Source organism: Mesoplodon bidens (assembly GCF_964165515.1).
Source record: "Mesoplodon bidens genome assembly, chromosome: 11".
In the NCBI taxonomy this organism is placed as follows: Eukaryota; Metazoa; Chordata; class Mammalia; order Artiodactyla; family Ziphiidae; genus Mesoplodon; species Mesoplodon bidens.
The window spans coordinates 75,522,227-75,548,753 of NC_138167.1; the positions used below are offsets into that span (position 1 = coordinate 75,522,227).

Sequence of the window (26,527 nt, forward strand, 5' to 3'; positions counted from 1 at the left end):
CAGTTTACAGCAGTTTAAACGGAACGTGCCACCGTCAGAGATGAGATCAAATTGTGAAGAGGGAGAGAAGTATGCCAATCAGGCATACTGAATCTTTATACAATTTCATATGTTTTTTAAAAAATAAATGAAACAGGGAATTCCCTGGCAGTCCAGTGGTTAGGATTCCATGCTTCCACTGCAAGGGGCCGGGGTTCTACCCCTGGTCAGGGAACTAAGATCCTGCAAGCCGTGAGGCACGACCAAAAAAAAAAACAAAATAAAAAGTAAATGAAACAGGCTTTCTCTTGGAGGTACATGCTTCTCAGGGACTCCTTTCTGCCTTGTATTCTAAAAGCACCTTAGAAGGTTTCCTACAAGAACCTGCTTCAGGAATTTCCCTCCTTGGCTCACTACTGCTGTGCCTTGCAATTAGATGTGCATATCAGTTTCCTGAATCCTCTTATTTTATCTTTTTTAAAAAATTTTTATTTATTTATTTTTGGCTGCGTTGGGTCTTTGATGCTGCTCACGGGCTTTCTCTAGTTGTGGTGAGCGGGGGCTACTCTTCATTGTGGTGCACGGGCTTCTCACTGTGGTGGCTTCTCCTGTTGCGGAGCACGGGCTCCAGGTGCACGGTCTTCAGTAGTTGTGGCTCGCGGGCTCTAGAGTGCAGGCTCAGTAGTTGTGGCACACAGGCTTAGCTGCTCCGCGGCGTGTGGGATCTTCCTGGACCAGGGCTCGAATACGTGTCCCCTGCATTGGCAGGCAGATTCTCAACCACTGCGCCACCAGGGAAGCCCTTCTTATTTTATCTTAAAGAAATTTTAGAGTTGCACCATGCTGGACAGGGGAAAGACGAGCCCCCTTGCCAGATGAGTGAGCACTTACTCTTTGGCATGAGCTCAGTAGTTAGAGTAATGGAGCACTCAAGGGAGAGCAGACCAACCTCGCCTGGGAGCTGTGAAATTTCATCAACACACAGTGACATTAGTTACCTGGAGCCCACCTCACCTGCCTCTGGGGTAGCCAGAATAGCCTTTCATGAGTTTCAGAACCTGTGGTTAAAGAGCATCAGATTTGAAGTCACAGAGCCCTAATTTCAAATCCCTGTTCTACTATTTACCAGCTGTGTGATTTTGAGCAAGTTACTGACCCTCTCTGAGCCACAATTTCCTCATTTGAAAAATGGAATTAGTAATATATCCATCCCGTTCTGGCCACAGTAATATATACATCCCATTCTGCACAGGGAATGTATTTGTAAGGATTCGTTTGCAAGAAATTGAACCTCATTACAAAGAAGTTTAAGGAAAAGAGGGGAATTGATTGGCTTGGCTGACTGGGATATACAGGGAGGAGCTGGCCTCAGGGATTTGGAGCCCAGAGCCTTCTGGTCTCCCCCTCATTCTCTCCTGTGGTACCAGATGGTCTCTGGAAGGGAACAGACATGTGGCCAAAGACGATTCTAGGCTGACATTACCTCAAAAAGTTAGCCGAATGTATATCATCCAGAATAGTAAATGGATAAAAGGTACCTGAAACCAATCTCAGAAGAATCATAAGTAGCATGCTTTTTGACTCAATTCATTCCCAAGTGCAAGAGGGGAAAAGGAGAAGAGCCGCTGCAAATGCACTCAGAGCTCCTGGGTGTACAGTCTATATCCCGGGAAAATGAAAGGGACATTGTAGCCACTTGTTTACAGTGAGTTAAAAGCTTGAATGAAATCCCTGTTGAAGAGTTTCCCTAGATCACTGCCAGCAAGTTCTCACAACACTTTGGTTCATAAAGAAACCCTGGGGTACTATGCTATCCTGCCTTCTCTGTCATGTTGCTGATTTCTAAAGGTTATTATTCCCTGTTTGCTGACGGCTGCATCCAGTCAAACGTCAAGTTCAGAAGTTCTTTTGAAGAACCGTAATAAAGAAGGATCAATTTAATTTTAAAATAAATTTTGAGTTTTCAAGACAAATTGTTATTTATGGTAAATTAGCTTGTTTGTTTGTTTGTTTTTTAAGATAAAGGAAGTCAGTTTCCAACTCCTGGAAAATGCCACAAAGAAATGAATGAATATGTGACAAAATTTAATTTTAGATTTCCAAACTAAGATGAATTTTTTCCCTCCTCCAGCAAAAATGGGTTTATTCACAATTAGCAGAGAAGTTGAGGTCTGCAACCATGGTGAGCCACGTGCAAGTTCCCTCATGGCAAGAGGAGAACACTTTTTTAGAGGGGATAAAGGAAGCTGGGAGGGCTACAAAAACAGGGTCTGTGGCTTTTCTTTTTTGAATTTTTGAATTTTATTTTATTTTATTTTTTATAATGCAGGTTCTTATTAGTCATCCATTTTATACATATTAGTGTATACATGTCAATCCCAATCTCCCAATTCATCCCCCACCCCCACCCCCACCCCCAGCCCCCTTTCCCCGCTTGGTGTCCATACATTTGTTCTCTACATCTGTGTCTCTATTTCTGCCCTGCAGACTGGTTCATCTGTACCATTTTTCTAGGTTCCACTTATATGCGTTAATATACGATATTTGTTTTTCTCTTTCCAACTTAACTTCACTCTGTGTGACAGTCTCTAGATCCATCCACGTGTCTACAAATGACCCAATTTCGTTCCTTTTTATGGCTGACTAATATTCCATTGTATATATGTACCACATCTTCTTTATCCATTCATCTGTTGATGGGCATTTAGGTTGCTTCCATGTCCTGGCTATTGTAAATAGTGCTACAAAAGGGGCTTCCCTAGGCTTCCCCGGTGGCGCAGTGGTTGAGAGTCCACCTGCCGATGCAGGGGACACGGGTTCGTGCCCCAGTCCAGGAAGATCCCACATGCTGCGGAGCGGCTGGGCCCGTGAGCCATGGCCACTGGGCCTGCACATCCGGAGCCTGTGCTCCGCAACAGGAGAGGCCGCAACAGTGAGAGGCCCGCATACCACGAAAACAAAAAACAAAAAAACAAACAAAAAAAATTGGGAAAAGATTTAAACAGATACTTCCCCAGTGCATTAGTCAGGGTTCTCCAGAGAAACAGAACCAATCAGATGTATATGTATGTAGAAGAAGACTTATTATAAGGAATTGGCTCATGTGATTATGGAAACCAACAAGACTCAAGGTCTGCAGGCCGAGTCAGCAAGCTGGAGACTAAAGAGAGCCAAAGGTGTAGCTCCAGTCTGAGTCTGCTGGTCTGAGAACCAGGAAAACTGCTGGTGTAGATCCAGTCTGATGGCTGGCAGGCTCAGGGCCCAGGAAGAGCTTGAGTTTCAGTTTGAGTCTGAAGGTAGTAGGAAAAAGTCAATGTCCCACTTCAAAGGCAGTCAAACCAGAGAAATTATCTTACTCAGGGGAAGGTCAGCTTTTTTGTTCTGTCTAGAACTTCAACTAGTTGGATGAGGCCCACCCACATTAGAGAGGGCAAGCTGTGTTCCTTACACTACTGCTTTAACATTAATCTCATCCAAAAACATCCTTGCAGGAACACCCAGAATAGTATTTGACCAACTATTATGGCCCCATCAAGTTGATACATAAAATTAACCATCCCAATGATATTAAACCACCATGAAATACACATATTAGAACAGCTAAAATAAAATACCAAGTGCTGACAAGAATGCTGAGCAACTGGACTTTTCTTCCATTGCTGGTAGGAATGCAAAATGATAAAAGCCACTCCAGAAAACAGATGGGCAAATTTCTTATAAGCACACATCTACCAAATGACCTAGCAACCCCACTTCTAGGTCTTTACCACAGAGAACTAAAAACTTAAAATCATGCAAAAACCTCTCAACAAGTGTTTACAGATGCTTTATTCATAATCAAAAAACACTGGAAAGAGCTCAGATGTCCTTCAATGGGTGAATGGATAAATAAACTGTGATACATCCTTGCAATGGAACGCTATTCAGCAATAAAAAGGAACAAATTATTGATTCATGCAACGGCAAGTATCAATCCCAGATGCATCATGCTAAGCAAAAGAAGAGAGTCTTTAAAGATTGTATACTGTGTGAATCCATTTACACGACATTCTAGAAATGACAAAACTATAGGCACAGAGAATACATCAGTGGTTGCCGGGAGTTAGGTGTCAAGTTGGGTTTGCCTGCAAAAGGGCAGCACAAGAGAATTTTTTGGAGGTGTTGGAATTGTTCTTTTTCTCATTTGTTGTGATGATCACAGGAATTTATGCATGTGTTAAAATTCATGGAACAATACAAGCAGAAAAGCGAATTCTACTATATGTAAAAATTTAAACATTTAAAAATCAACAAGTCAAGGAACTTCCCTGGTGGACCAGTGGTTAAGACTCTGAAGTTCCACTGCAGGGAGCATGGGTTTGATCCCTGGTCGAGGAACTAGGATCCCACATGCTGCACGGCTACAAAAAAAAAAAAGAAAATCAAGTCATATTTTGAAGCTGACCTGTTAATATGCAATTAATCAATTACATGTGTCACAGGAAGTCTATTAAAAAAAAGAGGTATACTGAATATTTGTTATACATCACCATTTGTGTCTCCCTGAGTGAAGCACTCTTTCTAATTATGGAAGTTCACAACAGGAAATTTGTGGAAATCCAGGACACTATAAAGAAATTACCTTGTCAACATGTCTCAAATGTCTTGGCAGAAAAATAGTTCTCATAAGGCCAATTCTTTATTCTCTAAAGAAGTAGTTGCCTCTTCTGTTAAAAGAAGTTGTCCCTGGGACTTCCCTGGTGTCCAGTGGTTAAGACTGCAAAAAGCCACAGCACAAACCTGGCAAATCTTCCCAAAGCAGCAGTTTTTCTAGATGGTAAAACATTAAAAACATGACTTTTCTATGACATATTAACCCAGATGTCAGTTGAATCAACCTACCCCAGGGATTCTGTAACCTTTAACCTGGGATGCACAGACCCTCAAAGTGTCCATGGATACATTTCATTTTCTCATGCACTTAGATGAGAAAAAATTTGAGTATTTCCTTCATTTGTGAATATAGGAAACAAACCACAGAAGTAACTGTAGTACCTGTGACATCATCATCAGTATAAATCAGATACTTTCATGTTACATTACAGTTGTTACAAATATCTCACATTTTTAAAAGCTCATTACTACTTAAAGTTACAATAAGTATTATACCTGCTAATAGCCCTTGTTATTTAATAAAGAAGCATGTTTAATGCTATAGGTATCACAAATTTGTTTTTTCCCCCAATATTCTGATAATTTTCTTTTTTAAAAAATTTTGTAATTGGTTTTCTTTATAATACAATATATCTTTTAAGCTTTTAAAAACATAATTCTGGGAAGAAGTCTATGGGATTCACCAGACTTCCAAGATACTTATGTCAAAAAAAGGTTAAGATTCCTGCCATCTGCCATAGATTTGGAGATTCAAATGCAATTAACTCACAATTAACTCACCTTTCCTCCATCCAATATTCCCTCCAAACTTTGTACCAATTCTTGATGACTTCCATTCTCATGTCCGGTGCCCACAGAACTTTCTAGCTCAGTTGTTTCTCTCCCCTGTCCTCCAGGTCCGAAATAAAGAACATTGCCCCGTTCCCTTGATTTCCCTCAAACACAGCAACATGTGTCTTTAGATCCAGAGGGGAAAGCAGTGTAGAGGTAGTGTGGGGATTAGAAGGTGCAGGGCATGGCAGAGACTGTGGACTGCATATTGGAAATTCCAGTTCTTTGAAAGTCCCTAGGGCTCATCTGCACAGGGAAAGAAATTCTCTTGGGCGACTGGCAGCTCCTGTCCTGTGATCTTTCTCCTCCTTACACGCTGTTCTTCTTGGGCTGCTGCCAAACCTGGGGATTCCAGCTCATCATTTACTCGACCCAGTTAGCTTTCTCCTGATCTCACCCCTATCCATCACGTCTGTGTATAGAAGACCTTGATTTCATAAAGAAGAGTTTTCTCCCTGAGAGGAGCTCTTACGACAATGAAGGGACTATTTTTTTCCCCTATATTTATGTACAGTTTACATGAACTTGAAGGTAAAACAAGAAACTTGTAAGATATTTTGAACTCACTGGGGATGACTTTGGAGTGTCCGCTCTCCTTTATCATCAGAATTTCTGTGGGAATGTTTGAAAAACATTGCTTTAGGGCTTTAAGGAAGACAAAGGCTGATGAAGGGGGTTACATGCATTTAAAAGAAAATCCAGGGATTTCTCTGGTGGCGCCGTGGTTAAGAATCCGCCTGCCAATGCTGGGGACACAGGTTCAATCCCTGGTCCGGGAAGATCCCACATGCTGCCGAGCAGCTAAGCCCGTGTGCCACAACTACTGAGCCTGCGCTCTAGAGCCTGCAAGCCACAAATACTGAGCCACGCGCCACAACTACTGAAGCCTGCGTGCTCTAGAGCCCATGAGCCACAACTACTGAGCCCGCAAGCCACAACTACTAAGGCCTGCACACCTAGAGCCCGTGCTCCACAACAAGGGAAGCCACCGCAATGAGAAGCCCGCACACCACACAAAGAGTAGCCCCCACTCGCTGCAACTAGAGAAAGCCCACGTGCAGCAATGAAGATGCAACACAGCCAATAAATAAATAAATAAATAAAATCCATATTCCTTTACAGACCCCACAGTTTGTCTCCAGCCTCTTCTAGCCAGTCTCTCCCTTAGTCCACTCTGTTCCAGCCTTATTGAACCTCTTGCGGTACTTAGAATCATCAGCCCCGGGGCCTTTGCACTTGCTGTTCCCTTTGCCTGGGATGCTCTTCTGCATTCTCCCCACTGGCTCCTGCCCTTTCTTCTGATCAAATGTCATCTCCTCAGTGAGGTGTTTCCTGATTTCTCACCAAGAGGCCTCCCAGTCTCTATTCATCTTTATCCCAGCACTTCTGTTTTTTACTTCGTATCACTTAACCATAATCTAATTGTTTTACTTGTTACATTTTAATATCTGTTTTCTCTACTGAAAGCAGCTCCATGATGATAGGGACTGAGACTGATTTGTGCATTGCTGCATCCCCAGTACATAGCACAGTGCTGGGCTTTTAGTAGGATCTCAATAAATATTTACTGAATAATGTGTAAAATGTGCCCCTCTCAGGATGGTTCTGTTTTCACAAGGGATTACTGAAGATGTAGAAGCTTCCTTATCGAAGGAATGAAGTTATGATAGCAGGAAAAAAAGGCACAGGATTGATATTTTACATCAAGGAAAACTTCTTATGTGACATTTCTTCCAGTTAGTGCCATCTGATCTGCTAACCCAGAGGGCTGACAGGGCAGTTTTTGGAGAAGGTAATAGATTATGCTTTGGGAGTCCTTTGTACGTTTTGTACAGCCAGAGAAATCAATTTGAAGAGGTGAGCGCTGAATTCAAGAAATATTTAGTTCAAAATTCTAGATTCAGAACAGTTAAGAATGATTGCAAAATTTTCCACATAGCAAATGGTCAAAGATGTAGTCCTTAATCATTGTATTATGACTTTTGGGTTGATTGTCTTTTAAAAATACTTTTTATTCTTTAATCCACAGGTCACAGTTTTTATCCACATGAACACACATGGCTTTGTTACGAAAAAGTAAGATTACAAACTTTTAAAAATTATGATTAAAAATAGATATTTTGGAGGACTGTTTTGATGCTGAATCTTATTCATTTTCTTTTTTTTAATCTTCTTTGGTTTTCATGGATAGTTTTCCCACAGACACTTGTTGGCATCATCACATGAGGATGATTTCCGTAGAAAGTTGTTGAGTGTTTTGTTCATGAGAGGGGCCAGATGTTTCCGTAAAAGTTGCAAATATTATTTGTTTTCTCATTTTAAATAAGTATTCATGTTCCTGCCTAATTTAGTGTTTGTAATTTCGTATTTCTTATTCTTAAAGATTCACTTCAAATTATGTAATCTTCAGACCCCATCAAAACCTGGACTTGCCTCTGATTTTATATCCAGTTGTTTGTGAATCTAGGGGAAAATAATTACCTAATTGTGTTAGTTACCCTCAGAATAGAGTTGCCCAATGTGGCAGATGAAAAGACAAGATATCCAGTTAGATTTGAATTTCTAATAAACTATGAATAATTTTTAGTATAAGTATATCCCCAATATTGCATGGGACATACTTATATTAAAAAAGGGTCAGATGATAGTAGACATTAGGCTGCTTCCTCAAAGTGGCTGTGGGAAGTGAATGTTAATCAGTTGTATCGATAAACTACAGAACTTTGTCCCTTGTCTTCTGTTTCTCTATAGTTTTGTTTTAAACTGAGTATAGTATCTGGTTGTCTCTGGCTGAATCTGATAACCCAGAAAGGCAGAGAGGAGATGGATGTCAGCAAGGCAGAACCATTGAGCCTTAGGACATAGCTCTGGAAGGCATCCGTGGAGATTGTCCAGCTCCTTCCTTTTACAAATGTAAAGACAAAGGCCTAGGGGCCAGAAAATAGATCAGTATGAGGCAAATAAGTATAAATATCTTGACACACAAAAATAGTAAATAATAATACAAAACAATTTTAAAGTCTTTATTGGGCTTACATTACCTTTGGTAGCTCTCAAAACACCCCTGCAAGGTAATGGTTATTATTACAATCCCCATTTAGCAGATGAGCAGACTGAGGCTCAGAGAGGTTAAGTAACCTGTCCAAGGCCACACAGCTAGTAGGTGGTAAAATGAGATTTGAGTCTGACTTCAAATCCCAGCCCTTTCCCCTTCTACCAATGTTTACTAAACTGCAGGCATTTGTGTACCGCATATGGCAGTGTACCACTTTCTCAACTTTTCATCATCTGCGTTCCTTCTGTTCTGTGCATGACTTACTATTTTCTTTAAATTGACTCATTTAAAAAATTATAAGTGTATCTTGTAATAGAAAGTGTATATCCTTACTATAAGTAGAGTAACAGTTATGTCTCAAAAGAAGGTGATTGTACAAATATATATGGTTACAGTAGTGTTATTCAGTTCTGGGTAGCTTTTGTTACCTGCCTGCATATGAAATTAGGACTGATTTCTCACTGTGATTTAATGTTACTTAATTCTATGAACACAAGCCTCCTAAATCATCCCATGTACAACCAGTGGTGTATGGCTCCATACTTAGGAAAACACTGTCCAACACCATTCTAGTTCTCAGTAGATCCTAAGGGCAAGCATCACTGTTCTGGAAAGGATGGCCCTGGAGGCTTAGACTGGGAAGAGGTATTGGGATCTTCTAACCTCTTACTCAGGGCAAGAGTTTTATGTACATCATCCTTGACCAGTGGTAGAACTAACTGAGAAGCAGCTGTTATAATGACTAAGAACATGTATTCATAATAAGCACTGGCTCATCCTAAGTGTTATATAAATGTTGGCTATTATTTGAAACAAAGTATTCCTGCACAGAAAGTGGCTCCAGAGGCAGCACCATGCAATCATCAAGGTTACAGCTTCTGCAATCAGACTGCCTGGGTTTAGCTCTGGCTGTCCTTAAACTACATCTGTGTATCCTTGAGTATCAGCAGTATCACAGATTAACTCTTGACTCCATGTGCTACCTGCTTAGAGGAAGGTTCCAGGCCTCCAGTCCTGTGTATGTCAGGGAGAGCGTCTGTTCCCACTGGCTATTCTAAACTTATTCCACAATTTCAGTTTGATAGGTTATACTTGAACATGTTTCTGTTTTTATTTCAGTTAACCAGGTGTTGCTGTTCCTTTTGATTGTGACCATCTGTGGGATTCTGTATAAGAAAGTTCATAGGGGGACTGTGCTCAGGAACGAAACAGGTATGCAAAGTGACATAAGCCAGTCACAAAAAGTCAAATACTCTGTGATTCCACCAACATGAGGTACTTAGAGTAACCAAATTCATAGAGACAGAAAGCATAGTGATGACTGGGGGGGGGGCTGGGGGGGAGGGGAAAGGGGAGTTATTGTTTAATGGGTATAGAGTTTCAGTTTTACAAAATGAAAAGCGTTAGGGGGATGGATGACAGTGATGATTGTACAACAGTGTGAATGTATTTAATACCACTGAACTGTACACTTGAAAATGGTTAAGATGGTAAATTTTATGTTGCGTATTTTACCACAAAGAAAAAATATATTTAAAAAAAGAAGAATGGAGCAGGCAGGCAGGCATGTGGTCCATCAAGATGAGATACCTAAGAACACAGTTTGAGTCCTTCCAATAGCTGGGTTCAGAGAGAAACAAAAGTTCAGTCAGCTTCCAAGTACCTGCTTTTAGAATATCCACCCAAGGCCAAATTTTCAGTTGTGTTCTAGAATGATCAGTACTATTCAAACTTAGCACATATCAGAATCACACAGAGGGCTTGTTCAAACACAGCCCTGGCCCCAGGTTTTGAATCAGTAGTTTGGGGGTGGGGTTGAGAATTTGCATTTCTGATGAACTCGCAGTTGATGCTGAGGCTGTTGGTTTCGGACCTCGCTCTGAGTGGCCTGTTCTGCATCCATCCTTTTGGAGTCTCTCAATAATTTTGCTTATGAGCAAAATCGCTGCATTGACCATATGTCCTCCTCCAGCTGCACTGGGGAGCCCGGTTTCCCTCTTCAGGGGTGAATTGCATGGGATGGAACCTCACTTCTCCAAACATACAAAGCCAACACACAAAAATTAAGTAGCACCAGTAGTGTTTTATTTTTCATTAGTTTACTGTTTTATATCAGCAAAATGAATATACTCATTTATGGAAAATACAAAGGAAAAATATTACCTGTAGCTGTATCAGCCAAAGACAAATACAATTAATATTTTGGTGCATTATATACATTGATATTCACAATTTTTTTTTAAGCCAGAGGCTTAGGCACTGGACACACTACAAGGAACAAAATAACGTCCCTGCTCTCACAACGCTGACTTTTTCAATATAAAAAAATTCATAAGGGCTTCCCTGGAGGTGAGTGGTTAAGAATCCACCTGCCAATGCAGGGGACACGGGTTCGAGCCCTGGTCCGGGAAGATCCCACGTGCCGCGGAGCAACTAAGGCTGTGCGCCACAACTACGGAGCCCACGTGCCTAGAGCCTGTGCCCCACAACAAGAGAAGCCACCACAATGCGAAGCCCGCCACCACAAGGAAGAGTAGCCCCCGCTCACCTCAACCAGAGAAAAGCCTGCGTGCAGCAACAAAGACCCAACATAGCCAAAAATTAATTAATTAATTAATTAATTAAAAATTCATAAAAAATTAAAAATATGTATAATCAGGTCTAGATGAACATTAGGAGCCTCTGGAAAGTGAATGATTTCCATACAGAGATATGTATGCAGATGTTTATAGGGCATTATTGATAGTAGCCCCAAACTGGAAGCAATCCACATGTGAATCAAGTAGTGAATATATAAAATGTGTTATATCCATGCAATGGAGTACTTTTCAACAATAAAAAGGAACAAACCACTAATACATGATACAATATGAATAAACCTCACACACATACTAAATGAAAGAAGCTAGACCAAAAACACCATATGTTGTATGATTCCATTTAAAGGAAATTTCTAGGAAAGGCAAATCTATGGAGACAGAAAAACAGATCAGTGGTTGCCTGGGGCTGGGAGTGGGAGTGGCTTGACTGCAACCCAGCTGAAGGGAAATTTTCTGGTGATGAAAATGTTCTAAAATGGGATAAATTTATTAAATATCATTGAACTATGTACTTACAGTAGGTAAATTTAAAGAAATCTATATTAGTCTGCCTGGGCTGCCATAACAAAATACCACAGACTGGGTAGCTTAAACAACAGACATTAATTTTCTCACAGTTCTGGAGGCTGGAAGTCCAAGATCAAGGTGCCAGCAGGGTTGGTTTGTCCTGCAGAGGAACGCCTTCTCTCTGTGTCCTCACACGGCCTGGTGTCTTTTCCTCTTCTTATAAGGACGCTAGCCATATGGAGTTAAAGGTGGGCCTCATTTAACCTAACTGCCTCTTTAAAGGCCCTATCTCCAAATACAGTCACATTCTGAGGAACTGGGGGTTAGAGCTTCAACATATGAATTTTAGGGGTATGCAATTCAGTCCATAGCAGTATGTAACTAATGACTCAATACATTGTTTTGAGAAAGGTCTAGAGAGAGAGAGAGAGAGACAAAGAGAGAGGAGGTCATACAAGGTCAAATGTTGTCTGAACTTTGAGCTTGTTACTCCTCATGTTTTACTTCCTGCCCATAAACCAACACATTCAGTCAGCTGATCGCATTGCAAATTCCTTTCTCCATGGAAAGAAATGTGTTGCTTTTATAATAGCTGTTAAAAGAACTGTGAGGAAATGCACATCCTGACTAATTGGCTATATATTTATATATGATAAAGTGTTTTCGCCACATGAATGGATCCAATAGCACATTTTTATCCCACACAGTGTTAAAATTTTAAAAAAGAGAGAGAATCAGTGTGACGAAATACCACTCAAAAGAACATAGTTGGCATGGAAAGATGGATGTCCGTGGTATGTAAGTGGAAAAAGCAGGTTACAGAAGACTATGAAAAGTATGATTTCATTTTTGTTTTTTTTTCAGCTTAAAAATTTTTTAGTTTGTTTCAAAGTTAAACCCAAGACACATTGACTTCGTAGGAAATCCACTGAGAAATGTTTTTCTAGGCTGAACACCTCTTTCCCTTTAGTCTCCCCCAGTAGAGCATGCACATGTTACTTTCATTTTATAATCACTGCTGTCCCACCACTATACCAAGATCACCTAAACTGTGTGTGTAGTATTCTGAATGTTCTTAGTTATACCCTAATTTCACTAACTGCAAAAGATTTTCTGGGATACCCTGTCACTTGAATTCTTTGGCTACTTTTGAAGATGAAGTCCAAAGAACTCTTAAATGATTCTCCTTTGGGGCAGGGAGGGTGGTATTTTGGTTTTAAAATAATACATCAAATTTCATGTAATATTTATATAATATGTAGTATGTGCTTTTGTATGTACATTAAGAAGGGTTTGAGAGGCACGTACCACACTGGTAACCTTTGGAATGTGGGCTGAGAGGTCTGCAGAAAACAATCACCATTTGGATACTCTTCTGTTTGACTGGAATTTTTCAAGAAGTGCATGTTAATATTTTATAGACTTTATTTTTTAGAGCAGTTTTAGTTTCACAGCAAAACTGAGCAGGAGGTACAGAGATTTCCCCCATACCCCTTTCCACCACAAACACACACACGCACGCACACACACGTGCACACGCACACACTCACATGCACATGCTCACACACACACACACACACACACACACACAGCCTCCCCCACTATTAACATCCTGTACCAGAGTGGTACATGTGTTACAATCCGTGGACCTATGTTAACACATCATTTTCACTAGTGTCCATAGTTAATTTTTTTTTTTTTTGGCCGTGCTGCGCAGCATGCAGGATCTTAGTTCCCTGACCAGGAATCAAACCCGTGTCCCCTGCAGTGGAAGCAGGGAGTTCTAACCACTGGACCACCAGGGAATTTCCACCAGTGTCCATAGTTTGCATTAGGGTTCACCCCTGGTGTTGTACATTTTATGGGTTTTGAGAAATTTATAAGGATATTTATCTATCCTTATAGAATACAGAATAGTTTCAGTGCCCTAAAAATCCTCTGTACCTCACCTATTCCATATTAATCTTCACAACTTTTAAAACATTAATTCAAAGAACTAGTGTCATAACGTGAAGTCCAGAGGCCCTGGGAAGTCATGTACTGAAGAAAAACATGGTACCACTCTATGTAATCTCCTGATAGTGACATTCCATGGAATCTCCTGACAATTTCCTTGCAATCAGCATGCTGGTGATTCACTCTTGGCCCATTTGGGGTGCAGCAAGTTTATATGTTTGGCTAAAATAGTTCTAATTTGAAATGGGATTCAGAGATTTGGCCCTGGGAGTGCAGACATTTCACCTCTTCTAGAAATGGACACTGTTTGGTAAGAGTTACTTGTGAGAAGGGTCTAAAGCAATATAATAAATTTCTAGTCCATATGCCATTATTATATGAGATTTTTATGGGCACCAAATGGCTTCTCATAACAAACCTTTTAATGGTCTGGCTCAGGCAGCATTTGGTATAACAGCTCCAAGTAGTACAATGGCTGATTCCCAAAGATCTGCTAGGATGGGGCATTGGTGAAGAATTACAGGTGAAAAATCTTCCCACCCTTCCTCCAATGTGCCTTCATCTATCATTCTGTCCAGGGGAGACTTCTAGGCAGAGAGCAGTATTTTTGGCTTAGGTTAGCTCCCAGATTCTCTGACTGGCAGAGGCTCTTAAGCAGTATGGTGGTGTGATGTGTCTGCAGCAGAGCTGTAAACTCAGGGTTTGACCTTCTCTTGGGGTGCTCTTCTTTCATGGGGACGTGTTCCTCCAAACCTCATTCTGCGCATAGCCTGATGAAGGGCTCTATCTGAGCCTGACAGCCAGGTACTGCCCAGGTTTTCAACCCTTCCCTCTTTCTTTGCCCCTAAGAGTCACCCATGAATTTTTCCTCTAGGGCCCTGTTCTCTAAGGCCAATGCATCATATCTGTTTAGTTGATTTCAGCAAACTTTCATTAAGTGCTTGCTAGGTGCCAGACTCAGTGGGGATACTACAATGAGCTTACAGTCTAGTATAGGAGACATACACATGAATAGATTCTTCCCATGCAGTGTGGTAAGTGCTCAAATAGAGGTTTCTAATGAATTCACCCAGCCAGCCAGCCAGCCAACCATCCAAAATGTATTGAGAATCTACCATGTTCCAGCACTGGGCTAGCTGAAGAGGAAACAGAGGTGAACAAGATACTGTCCCAGCCTTCACAGAGCTCCTAGCGTTACAGGAGAGAAAGGAAAGACACGCTACCAAACAAATTGCAGTGCAGCTGGTAAATCCACCCACAAGCAAGGACTGAGTGAGCATGGGTGAGGGCTGAACTAATTTGTGTTAGTGAGCTGTTAAAGGCTTCCTGGGGGCTCCAATGTCTATACTGCACTTGGAATGAATATGTAATAGTTAGACATGCAGGAGGGGATGAAAATAATATTCCAGACATCAGAAACAGCCTGTGAAGAGGCACTGAGATAAGGGACAGCATATGGTGCCAGTATTCAGGCAACTGCTAGTATGTTTGCAACGCTGGAAGAGAAGTAGACAAGGCTAGAGAAGTGGACAGGGACCGCATCCGCCTGTGCCAGGAATGGAAGGGGGCTCCATCCTATAGCAACCACGGGAGAACTTGAAACAATGAAGAAACGTAGTCAAAGTTTCATTTAGGCAGATCACTTAGATGCCTGCAGGTGCCATCTGATTAGGCAGCATACCACACGATTAGGGGACCTCCCCAAGATGACAGTTGAGTCCAAAAGGAACAGTCCCTTAAGAAATTGTTTCTCCTCTTTATAAAAGCAACCTGTAATTACTTTGGAGAATGTGGAAAGTACAAGAAACACAAATAAGGAAATTAAAATTACTCATAATTCTATAAATAGACATAGATCCATTTGCAAATATGCATGTGTCAAATTGGGATCAAATACTGGAAAGGATTTTGTCTTCTCTTCCCCCGACCCTTAACATTATATTATGAGCCTTATCTCATGCCAGCAAATATACTGTGAAAAATTATTGTAGTGGTGGAAATTTCACTTGCGGAGGAAGGTGGTAGAAGAGATGTAGGAGATAAAGAGGGAGGCCTTTCAATATTTCTTAAATTATACAAAGCAGAGTATCGGGTGGTTAGTTTCATACACGTTTGTTGGATTAAATATCAGTTAAAACTACCCTGGGTCTGAATAGTAGAGATTTTGCAAAAAGACATCTGTAAAGAAAGAGAGAGCTTTAAGTAAAAATCAGATATCTGTTTGATAGTGAATAGTCTACATACTGATAATTATTATTCTTCATACCTAAAAGTTGTGTTGTGGTACTGAAATATGATGTTATGACATTAGTGTTTTATATCATAGCCAAGGATCAGAAGAATAATCAATTATTCATCTTATGCATTAGTCATACTTTTTCATTTATCTCCTTTTTTTGCCATCAACTTTTGACTCCCTCAACAAGAGGGTGGATAACAGAAAGCAAGATCACAAACAGTATATTTTATAGCAATGTAGGCAAGGTAAATATTCCAATTCAGACAAGAGTTGAAGAATGTTGAATCAAATGAGGCTTTTCAGTTCTTCACATATTTTTCAACTGTGTGTATGTGTTAGGCTATCTGATTGGCTTCTTTAAGAGAGCTCCAAAATAATAGTGACTTAAGCAAAATAGAAGTTTATTTTCTCTCTCAAGTGAAAATCTGATGTGTCAGTTCCATAATCATCCAGATCAGGATCCTTTCTATCTTATAGTTTCGGTGTCCTCAAGAGGCAGCTTCCATCTCATGGTCCAAGATGGCTGCTCTAACTCCTATCATCATATCAACATTCCAGGCAAAGGGAAGGGGGAAGAGAAAAGGGGAGGGTAAGCATATTCCTTGTAAGGGCAAACTCAGGTGTTGCACATATACTGGCACTAACACCCCATTGGTCAGCACTTGATCACACAGAGCTGCAAGGGAGTCTGGAAAAATATTCTTAGCAGTTGGCTATGTGCCAGCTAAAGTTCCAATGTTGTATTTCTAAGAGAAGAAGGAGACACTGGATATTGGATTATTATCGGCAATCTCTTCCCCACTATGCTATCCTTCCCCCTGGAGTGTGGAAGACAAGTCAGACTGTGAAATTCCTTCATGTTCCAAGACTCTGATTTTGATGTTTCCAGATGATGACTCTGAGACTCCTGAGGATATGGAAGATGAGATTCCAGTGGTGATTTGTGCAGCAGCAGGGAGGATGGGTGCGGCTATGGCTGCCATCAACAGCATCTACAGCAACACTGATGCCAACATTTTGTTCTATGTAGTTGGACTCCGGAACACTCTGTCCAGAATACGGTAATCCATGTACTATAGACTTTGGAGGTGTTTGTTTGTTTGTTTGTTTGTGGTACGCGGGCCTCTCACTGTTGTGGCCTCTCCCATTGCGGAGCACAGGCTCCGGACGCGCAGGCTCAGCGGCCATGGCTCACGGGCCTAGCCGCTCCGTGGCATGTGGGATCTTCCCAGACTGGGGCACGAACCCGTGTCCCCTGCATCGGCAGGCGGACTCTCAACCACTGCGCCACCAGGGAAGCCCGACTTTGGAGTTTTCTACTTTCTTTTAATTGTCCTTGTCTTTCTTTACATGGATTCCCTTCTTTCTTTAGTTTGATAAATGTCCTTCAAATTAATGAGGGAATGACCTGAGGTTTACCTGATGGCCTGACAAATGTGTTCCTAGCTAAGGAAATTTTAGCAAAGCCTCATTAATCCGGTAGGGCAATGCATCATTCTGCAGAAGTGAATTATCTAATGAATGAAGGAAACCCAATCCTTAAGCAGTTTATATGAGTCTTTCTTTCTAAAAGTTTCTCTTTTCTCTGCTTTCTTAACCTGAGAGACTATTAATATAATATAATAATTTAATGTGGCTCAGAATCATCACTAATTATAATTTTTAAACTGCAAAGTGGTCTCTTTCCTATCACACACCATACTAAAACATAAATTGGAGTTGGATTTAAAAGAAATAAACAGGAAATAAAATTCTAAATGTCTTACTAAACTGTGGGATAATTGTATAATTTTGGTATGGAGAGTGACTCCTTGAGCCCAAGGGAAAAAACTGACAGATTTGACTGCTAATATTTAAAAAGTTTTAACTGGTGAAAAACACTAAGTGAAACTGATCACACAACAGATTAGGCAAGATATTTTCAGCATGTATTATAGACAATGGTTTACTATTCAAAATGTATAAAGAATTCTTACCAAAAAAATTCAAAAAGATGAGCATATAGTAGAAAAATGAGCACAGAGTACAGACAATTCACAGAAAAAAACACTATAAATGGCCAGCAAACACGAAAAGGCATTCCATGTTACTAATAGGGAAACGCAAATTAAAACAATGGCATGTAACTGCTCTCATCAGGATGGTAAAAACTAAATAGGACAACACCATCCTGTGCAGGAAAATGGACATGCTTATTCCTTGTTTACACAATGTACACTTCATAAATTGGTAAAGCAATTTTGGGAGGACAGTATGGCAATATCTAATAAAATGGTATATGCTTATATAGTTTGACTCACCATTCCATTTCAACAGCTGGGAATCTGTGCTGCGGAAATTCTAGTACATATGACGAAAATATATGTACAATAATGTTAATTTCGGCATTATGTGAAGCAGTAAAAAAAATTGTGAAGTGCTTAAATGTCCATCAGTGAAAGAATATTTAAATGAACTATGGAATATGATCCAGCTATTAACAAAGAAAGAAGGCATAGAATATCTCCAAGACATATTACTAAGTGGAAAATACAGTTGCAGTACACCTCATATAGTATGACCCACTTTATGAATGTCTTAGTCTGTTTGAGCTGCTGTAACCGAATGCACAGACTGGATGGCTTGGCTTAAAAACAAGAGAAATTTACTTCTCAAGTTCTGGAGCCTGGGAAGCCCAAGTTCTAGGTGTCAGCAGATTCTATGTCTGGTAAGGGCTCATTTCGTGCTTCATAGCAGGCTGCCTTCTCACTGTGTTCTCACATGGCAGAAGGAGTAAGGGAGTTCACTGGGATGAACGTCTTTTTTTTTTTTTTTTTTTTTGTGGTACGCGGGCCTCTCACTGTTGTGGCCTCTGCCGTTGCGGAGCACAGGCTCCGGACGTGCAGGCTCAGCGGCCATGGCTCACGGGCCCAGCCGCTCCGCGGCATGTGGGATCTTCCCAGACCGGGGCACGAACCCGTGTCCCCTGCATTGGCAGGCGGACTCTCAACCACTGCGCCACCAGGGAAGCCCAAGATGAACGTCTTTTATAAGAGGCACTAGTCTCATTCATGAGGGCTTCATCCTCATGACCTAATCACCTCCTACAATCCACACCTCCAAATACCATCACCTGGGGATTAGGTTTCAACATACAAATCTGTGGGGGGCACAGCATTCAGTCTATAGCAATGAAATCAAAACCCCCAAACTGTAAATTTGTACATGTACATATATGTATTTCTGTAAAGAAAAAGACCCAGAAAGATCCCCAGCTGTTAACAGTGACTATTTCTAAGGAGGATGGAGGAAGTGGAGAGAGCAGAGATGAAGGGAAGTTCAAGGTATTTCAAGTTCTGTGAGACTGAGAACACATAAGCGGAGAGGGTGTAGAGGAGGAGGAAGAGAAAGTGGGGAGCAAGGACAGAATATTGAGAGGCAAAGGTAAACTCAAATCATCCTTGGAGGCAAAACAGCAGAGTAAACACGATTCAGTCAAAGTAGCAGGTTCAGAAGGCCGGGCTTCCTTACAGTGCTGTTAACCCATGGCAAAGAGAGCACCGTTGGGCTTCCCTGGTGGTGCAGTGGTTGAGAGTCCGCCTGCTGATGCAGGGGACGCGGGTTCGTGCCCCGGTCCGGGAAGATCCCACATGCCGCGGAGCGGCTGGGCCCGTGAGCCATGGCCGCTGAGCCTGCACGTCCGGAGCCTGTGCTCCGCAACGGCAGAGGCCACAACAGTGAGAGGCCCGCGTACTGCAAAACAATAAAAAAAAAGAGAGCACCATCAACCACAGATGCTGCTTTATAAGAAAGAAGGAACACTTTTTGTTCTTCTAGTTTCCTGTGGAGATTATGTGGATCTGGGGAGATATTTGGTTATTACCATTTTGCTTCATTTCCTTTGCAGAAAGTTATGTGAATGAAGAAAAAAAAAAGATTCAAAGCTAAACCAGATGGGGAAAAAATCCGAAGGATTTATAGACTAGACTCTACTAAGGTTGCACATATTTTACTTTTAACTTTCTATGGAGGCAAGAGATTGAGGCAATAGGCAAATTGAGGAAAGTTTGGAGGTGTGTGCTCGAGGTTGTTTTCTGTTTTTGTTTTTGTCATCCCTTTAGAAAATGGATCGAACATTCTAAACTGAGAGAAATAAACTTTAAAATCGTGGAATTCAACCCTACGGTACTCAAAGGAAAGATCAGACCAGACTCCGCGAGGCCTGAGCTGCTCCAGCCTGTGAGTAGGGATCACACATGTCGGGGATGGTTCTCGGTGAGACCTTGTTCGGTATGGAGCATCAGCCACTGGGATGCACACAGAATGTTTTAGAAGCCTAACAGTTTTAGATGTCCACCAAACTCTGCTTATTTATAATTCAAAAGCCACCTACTGCAGAAAGGATGTAAAATGGTTTACATAAACTATAATGAAGCTATGAAAGAAGAAACGAAGCGTAAGAAAATGCAGGATGCATTTATGTGCGTAAATATGCCTGTGGGGCAGGGGAGGGCCCAAATTGTGAGGCCTAGAAAAAGTATTCCCAGCCCAGAGGCAGTTGTGTGTACCGTGCCGGGACCTTACACTTAGCTCAGAGTATCCCAGCAGCTGAGGAAAAATGGTAGCAAGATAGATTATATACTTCAGAGTATTGACATACTTTCAGGAGACACCAACTTTCTTCCTGGCATTGGGAATCTTAAGGTGTTTTACTGCAAGAGCTCTTACAAAAGGGACCCTCTTCTGCATAAAGAGTGGTGTTTTTGATGGCAGGTGTACAGAAAATGCAGCCACCTTCTACATGTGATTATTATTTAAATCCATCCTTGAAAATTAACTAAATTCGAAGCCCTCTGATGATAAGATCTTTTCCCAATTCCAGATATTTATTATCAAGCGTGCTAGCTGAGGTGGCACTTTGCATTATATGGTATTGTAGCTATTAAAACGTTAAGACCCCCATCCTCATCCCATGCTTCTCTGGCTTTTTTCTGGTTCAAGGAGCTAGGAGGGTGAACCTGTGTGTGTGATGTGATGACGTGTGAGATGAGCTCCACATGCACACGCACATGTGCATGTATGTATGTGTGCATGTGGGTGTGTGCGCATGCACATGTGAGTTTATGTATGTGTGCCTGTGTGTGTGCACACACATGTGCTGCATGTATGTGTGCACGTGTGTGTGTGCATGTGTGTTTAAGGCTGTTTTAGTTGACAGTAGTCAAATTACTGAGTGTAGAGGAAGGCAGGCAGTTTGTGGCCAGAAAGATTGACAGCCTCTGTGACGCCCGCTGCATCAGTTCACAGAGATGAAAGCGGTGACAGTCTCAGCAGTGGGGGGTTTGGATCTAGAAGAACTGCTGACCAGCGCTGGTTTCAGTCCCAGGGCCCAGGTAAACTGGGCACCAGGAAGCTCAGGTGAGGCCTCTTCGCAGCCTCTGTTTTATTCTGCTCCAGGTCTGCAGCTGAGCAGAGGCCATGGTCAAAGCTGACCCCCCCGCCCCGAGCACCCCTATTAGTCACTGGGCCTTCTGTGTCTTCCCCACCATCACTGCTTTTGTTGTTTTAACAGCTGAACTTTGTTCGATTTTATCTCCCTCTGCTTATCCATCAACACGAGAAAGTCATCTATTTGGATGATGACGTAATCGTACAAGGTATGCTCACCGATGCCAAGAACACTCGGAAACAGAGCAGCTGATAAGTAGAATGACTGTCTCTCTTCATTTCTGAAATATCTAGCGGCTCAGTGATTTTGATTGCTTATTAAATCTGGGAGTATAGTGTTGTTGTTAATCAGGGAATACTTTGAAAACAGGGGTTGATACTTTCTGGGACAATCCAGTTGACTTTCTGAGAGCCACTCTCTGATTGTCAAAGTCTGTAATAAGTAGCTTGTAAAAGTCTGTAATAGGTGGCCTTTCCTTTTTCTGCACGCCTAAAATGTAGGGGGATAAAACCTCACTGATAACATTCTTAGAAGCGAGCTAAGTTTTAGTGTTAAATGTCACCTTCTCTCTCTTCCGCGTGCAAAATAAGACGAGCATTGGCGTGGTACGTACACAGCAACAGAAATAAAGAAATCGGACCAGTGTTGATCTGAGCTTATTATCAAGTGGCTTTTTTAATTGATATGACCTGTTCTTATCAAGAAAATTGCCAAGCCACTTGAAACCATGGATCACATACTTTTCCCCCACAGCAAAATCAGGGATTGTTTAAGCTCGAAGGCTCTATCTAGCCCTAGAATGAGTGCTATACTATTGTAACTCCTGGTGTTTGTGAATCCAGGGGACATCCAAGAGCTGTACGACACCACCTTGGCCCTGGGCCACGCGGCAGCTTTCTCAGATGACTGCGATTTGCCCTCCTCCCAGGACATACACAGACTTGTGGGGCTGCAGGTGGGCACATGTCTCGGGAATCCGCCCTTTGCCCCTTCTCCTCCCTGCACTTCAGAATGAGTGTCATCCTCACCTTGGAGAAGATTGGGGGACTGCTGGGCGGCAAACAGCCGGGGGCCCGGGCTTCCCATTCACATCCCAGATCTGCTCCCACCGACTCCAGGGGAAGTTACTCACCCCTGCAAGTCCCGCTTTCCTTACCTGAAACATGGCAACAATAACATCTATTTGGTTGTGGTTTTGTGAGTTGTGATGAAATAACATGATGTCAAAGTGTCCAGTCAATGCTCCAGAAAGGATGGTTGTTATCTAAGTCACTGGCAACCACATTCTATGGCAGAGATGGTGTTTTCTGTAAAAGAGACTCACTGAACCTTTGGTTCTGTTTTCAGAGTTTTGACCATTATTCCCCGCCCCACTCCTTTCGTAGAGGAAAATACTGATTTTGTTCCAAGGTAAAGAGCTCCTTACCCTGGTAGAAATGAAGACAGTCGAACCCAGATGTAACACCGAAACCAAAAGAATGGCTTTACAATACAAGATGCTCTTACGAATCGAATGCTGTTCTTCAAAAAAAGTTCCAGGAAATAATTTTATATGTGTGACATTTAAGCTGTGACACACTTTAAGGCCTAGGCCCTGGGGCCAGACCTGCCTGTCAAAATCTTGGCTCCATCACTTAGTAGCTTTGTGACCTTGGGCAAGTTACTTAATCAGTGGTTTTCTCCCTCATTTCTTAAATAGAGGTAATAATAGTATCAATACTTTTCTGGTAGGGTCATTGGGAGAGTTAAATTAGTTAATACATGTAAAGCTATCATATGCAACTAATGAGGTAATATGCGTGAAGTTCCTAGAACAGTGCCTGCACATAGAAAAGTGCTCAAATAGTTCCATTACATCCATGTTGTCTTTGAGCATCCCATGAGGTGGGTGAAATAGTGTGTCCTTCCTCATTTTACATTCACTCAAAACTAGCTGTTGAGTGCTTGCTATGTGTCTCACACTGTTTTAGGTGCTAGTAACACAGCAAATAAAACTAAAATTCCACCTTTGGGTAGCTTACATTCTAGTGGGAAGAGGTGGTCAGCAAGCAAGTAAAATATTGAACAGAGGATCAGGGTGGAGGTGGGGTTGGATTTTAAGTTGGGTGATCAGGGAAGGCTCCACTGAGATGTTGTCGCTGAGCCTACACCTGAAAGAACTGAGGCAACTATCTTAATAGATATTTAGGGGAAAAACAGTTCAGAAGAGGTAACAGCAAATGCAGAGGTCCTGAGGCAGGGGTGTGTTTGGTGTATTAAAGGAACAAGGAGGTCAGTGTGGCAGAGGGGTCAAGGGGGCGAATAATGGAAGTTGAACAGGTATTGGGGGCGGGGTACATGGTGGAGGGCATGGCAGGAATTTTAGGGAGTCTGGGTTTTACTCTGAATGAGGGGGAAGCCACTGGAGGGGCTTTGAGCAGATGAGTAACACTGAGACAGTGGGATTGAAAAGGGTGGAAGCAGGACCCAGGTTGGGAGGAGCTGGCAGAAATCCAGTGAGTGGTAATTATGGTTTGGACCAGGAAGGTAGTAGAGACAGTAAGAAGTGGTTGGCTTCTGGGGACTTTCCTGGTGGTCCCATGGTTAGGACTCCACGCTCTCACTGTTGAGGGCCCAGGTTTGATCCCTTGTCGGGGAACTAAGATCCCTCAAACCACGTGGCGCGGTCAAAAAGCAAAATAAGTGGTTGGCTTCTGAATATATTTTGGAAGATGGGACCGACAGGACTTGCTGATATCTGGATGAAAAGTGCATGAGGAGGAGGAGTCTAGGATGACCTAATGACCTTAGGTGTCTGTCTACCTGGAAGGATGGAGTGGACACTGAAGTAGGGCAGGTTGTAGGAAAGCAGGTTTGGGATGGGATTGGGATCAGTTTGGGGATGTAAGGAGAGCTGCCTTACTAAGCACCCACAAGGACAAATAGAGTTGGCAGATGTAGTAGAACTGGAAATCCAGAGGAGAGGTCCGGGCTATCTACACGGAGAGATTTAGAGCCATGAGAAAAGATGAGGCTGTCTAGGGAGTTGATGCTGCAGAAAGGAGCAGATGCTGGACATGAGACTAGGGGCACTCAGTTTTTAGAGGTTGGGGAAACAAGAGAAAACTGGGAAAGGACTCCAGGAAGTGGCCAGTGACACAGGAGGAAGCCCAGGTGCTGCATGATGGTCTCAAGAAAGTGGTTATTTTCCAGAAACAAAAGATTCCTTGGTCAAAAGCACACATGTCCTCTTCCTTTATAGAACACGTATATGGGCTATCTGGACTACCGTAAGAAGACGATAAAAGACCTTGGCATCAGCCCCAGCACTTGCTCTTTCAATCCTGGTGTGATTGTGGCCAACATGACAGAATGGAAGCACCAGCGTATCACCAAACAGTTGGAGAAATGGATGCAAAAAAATGTAGAGTATGTGTGGCCCTCTACCATTTTTTCCATGCTTGGGAGTAAAATTATTCCATTAATTTTTTATGCATAGCTCAGGGGTTAGAAATATTTCAGACATCTGAGGTCAGATTTTCTTACAGAGGCACTGTTGAGAAAAAAGGGAGCAGTGGATGAAAAATCCGTCCTCAAACGATATGTCATAGGAGGTGAGATCCTGTGCAATCCCTTATTATACAAACATTTTCTAATAAATTGTTTAGTAATGTGATTTTTAAATCTTCTCCCAGAACTCTAGTGAACCTTTTTGACTGCAAATCATTTATCTTAGTCGAGTTTCTCCTTCTTACATAGATTTATTATTATTATTATTATTATTATTTTTTTGCGGTACACGGGCCTCTCACTGTTGTGGCCTCTCCCGCTGCGGAGCACAGGCTCTGGACGTGCAGGCTCAGTGGCCATGGCTCACGGGCCCAGCCGCTCCGTGGCATGTGGGATCTTCCCGGACTGGGGCACGAACCCGCGTCCCCTGCATCGGCAGGCGGACTCTCAACCACTGCGCCACCAGGGAAGCCCCACATAGATTTATTTTTAAGAATTATTTTATAAAGTCAACTTTTTAAAAATGACACTTAACAACATTTAGTGACACGGCCTTAAAATTTATAATCCATGCATGACAGAATTCCAAAAACTAATTTAGAAATTCACAATACCAATTGGAAATTTTAACATACTTCTCTCAGTAAATGATAAGGACTAAAAATTAGAAAGCTTATAGAAGAGTTGAACAAGACAATTTACAAGCTTCATCTGTATACATGTTGATAATATAAGACATTTTAATTATCAAAGAACTCATATAAACTACCTTTTAATTGTAAATTAATTAAATGCAATATCATTAGCAAAAGAAGTATGATGGGGAAAACATTATAGGCCATGTTTGAAATTCATAGACAGAAGATAGAATTCCAGAAGGGCAGGTTCAGGAAGATATTTCAACATTTTAAGGAAGGGAGAGAACAGGTATTATACCTATATGGGTTAGGGGGTAAGCCTACAAACAGTCAAAGGCCCTGTGAGTCTGGTTCCTGGAGACATCAGAGCAGTTGATCCTTGTACTGATCCCACTGTACTGAGTTCAGGAACATACCTGGACTAAACTCATGTTGGCCTGTAGTGGTTGAGGGAGATGACTGAACGTACTGTATTGAATTGCTCTTGGTAATAATATTATATATTATATAACAATAAGTTTGATGATCTCAGGCACATAGTCCAACTAGCTTATGCCCAGACTTCCTCTGGCCTGTTTAGATTGAGAATGTTGGGTTTCCTGAACAGTGATATTACCCTCATTCACTTAGACGTTATAATCCATAACTGCAGGATCTTAGGGTGTGGAAATTTGCCCTTCCATCTGTCTTGGAAAATGTGCTGTGTATCCTGACTTAGCTAACTTCCTTAAGGATCCTGTAGAAAAATGAATCCAGCTTGATTTCCTAAAGCAATGTCTGTGTTTGGTCTTTCGTCCGTTTAAGCCCCCAATGAAATTTATTAAGTCCTGTTGGTAAAGTCAACTTTTTAAAGAGTGAATTTTTTATATCAACTTTAGAATTTTTTTTAAATTTATTTTTGACTGTGTTGGGTCTTAGTTGCTGTGCGTAGGCTTTTTCTCTAGTTGCGTCGAGTGGGGGCTACTCTTCGTTGCGGTGTGCGGGCTTCTCATTGTGGTGGCTTCTCTTGTTGCGGAGCATGGGCTCTAGGTGCGCGGGCTTCAGTAGTTGTGGTGCGTGGGCTCAGTAGTTGTGGCTCGCGGGCTCTAGAGTGCAGGCTCAATAGTTGTGGCGCACGGTCTTAGTTGCTCCGCGGCATGTGGAATCTTCTGG

The 26,527-nt window shown here is 41.9% G+C and overlaps 1 protein-coding gene across 8 annotated transcripts in view; it reads left to right on the top strand.

The window, feature by feature from the left end:
* The window catches only part of GLT8D2 (glycosyltransferase 8 domain containing 2), a 50,130-nt gene that overhangs the window by 16,443 nt on the left and 7,160 nt on the right, over nucleotides 1-26,527 (top strand). For 3 of the 8 annotated variants that reach the window (XM_081249899.1, XM_081249898.1, XM_081249897.1), the window contains exons 3-9: nucleotides 7,493-7,539; nucleotides 9,638-9,730; nucleotides 16,710-16,881; nucleotides 19,921-20,038; nucleotides 21,372-21,456; nucleotides 22,091-22,203; nucleotides 24,490-24,651. In XM_081249899.1, coding sequence (XP_081106025.1) covers nucleotides 7,521-7,539; nucleotides 9,638-9,730; nucleotides 16,710-16,881; nucleotides 19,921-20,038; nucleotides 21,372-21,456; nucleotides 22,091-22,203; nucleotides 24,490-24,651 — 762 coding nt within the window. In that variant the 5' untranslated portion in view covers nucleotides 7,493-7,520. Of the gene's footprint in view, nucleotides 1-7,489; nucleotides 7,540-9,637; nucleotides 9,731-16,709; nucleotides 16,882-19,920; nucleotides 20,039-21,371; nucleotides 21,457-22,090; nucleotides 22,204-24,489; nucleotides 24,657-26,527 lie in introns of all 8 variants that reach the window. The other 5 variants (XM_081249900.1, XM_081249894.1, XM_081249896.1 and 2 more) reach the window with 3 other exon arrangements.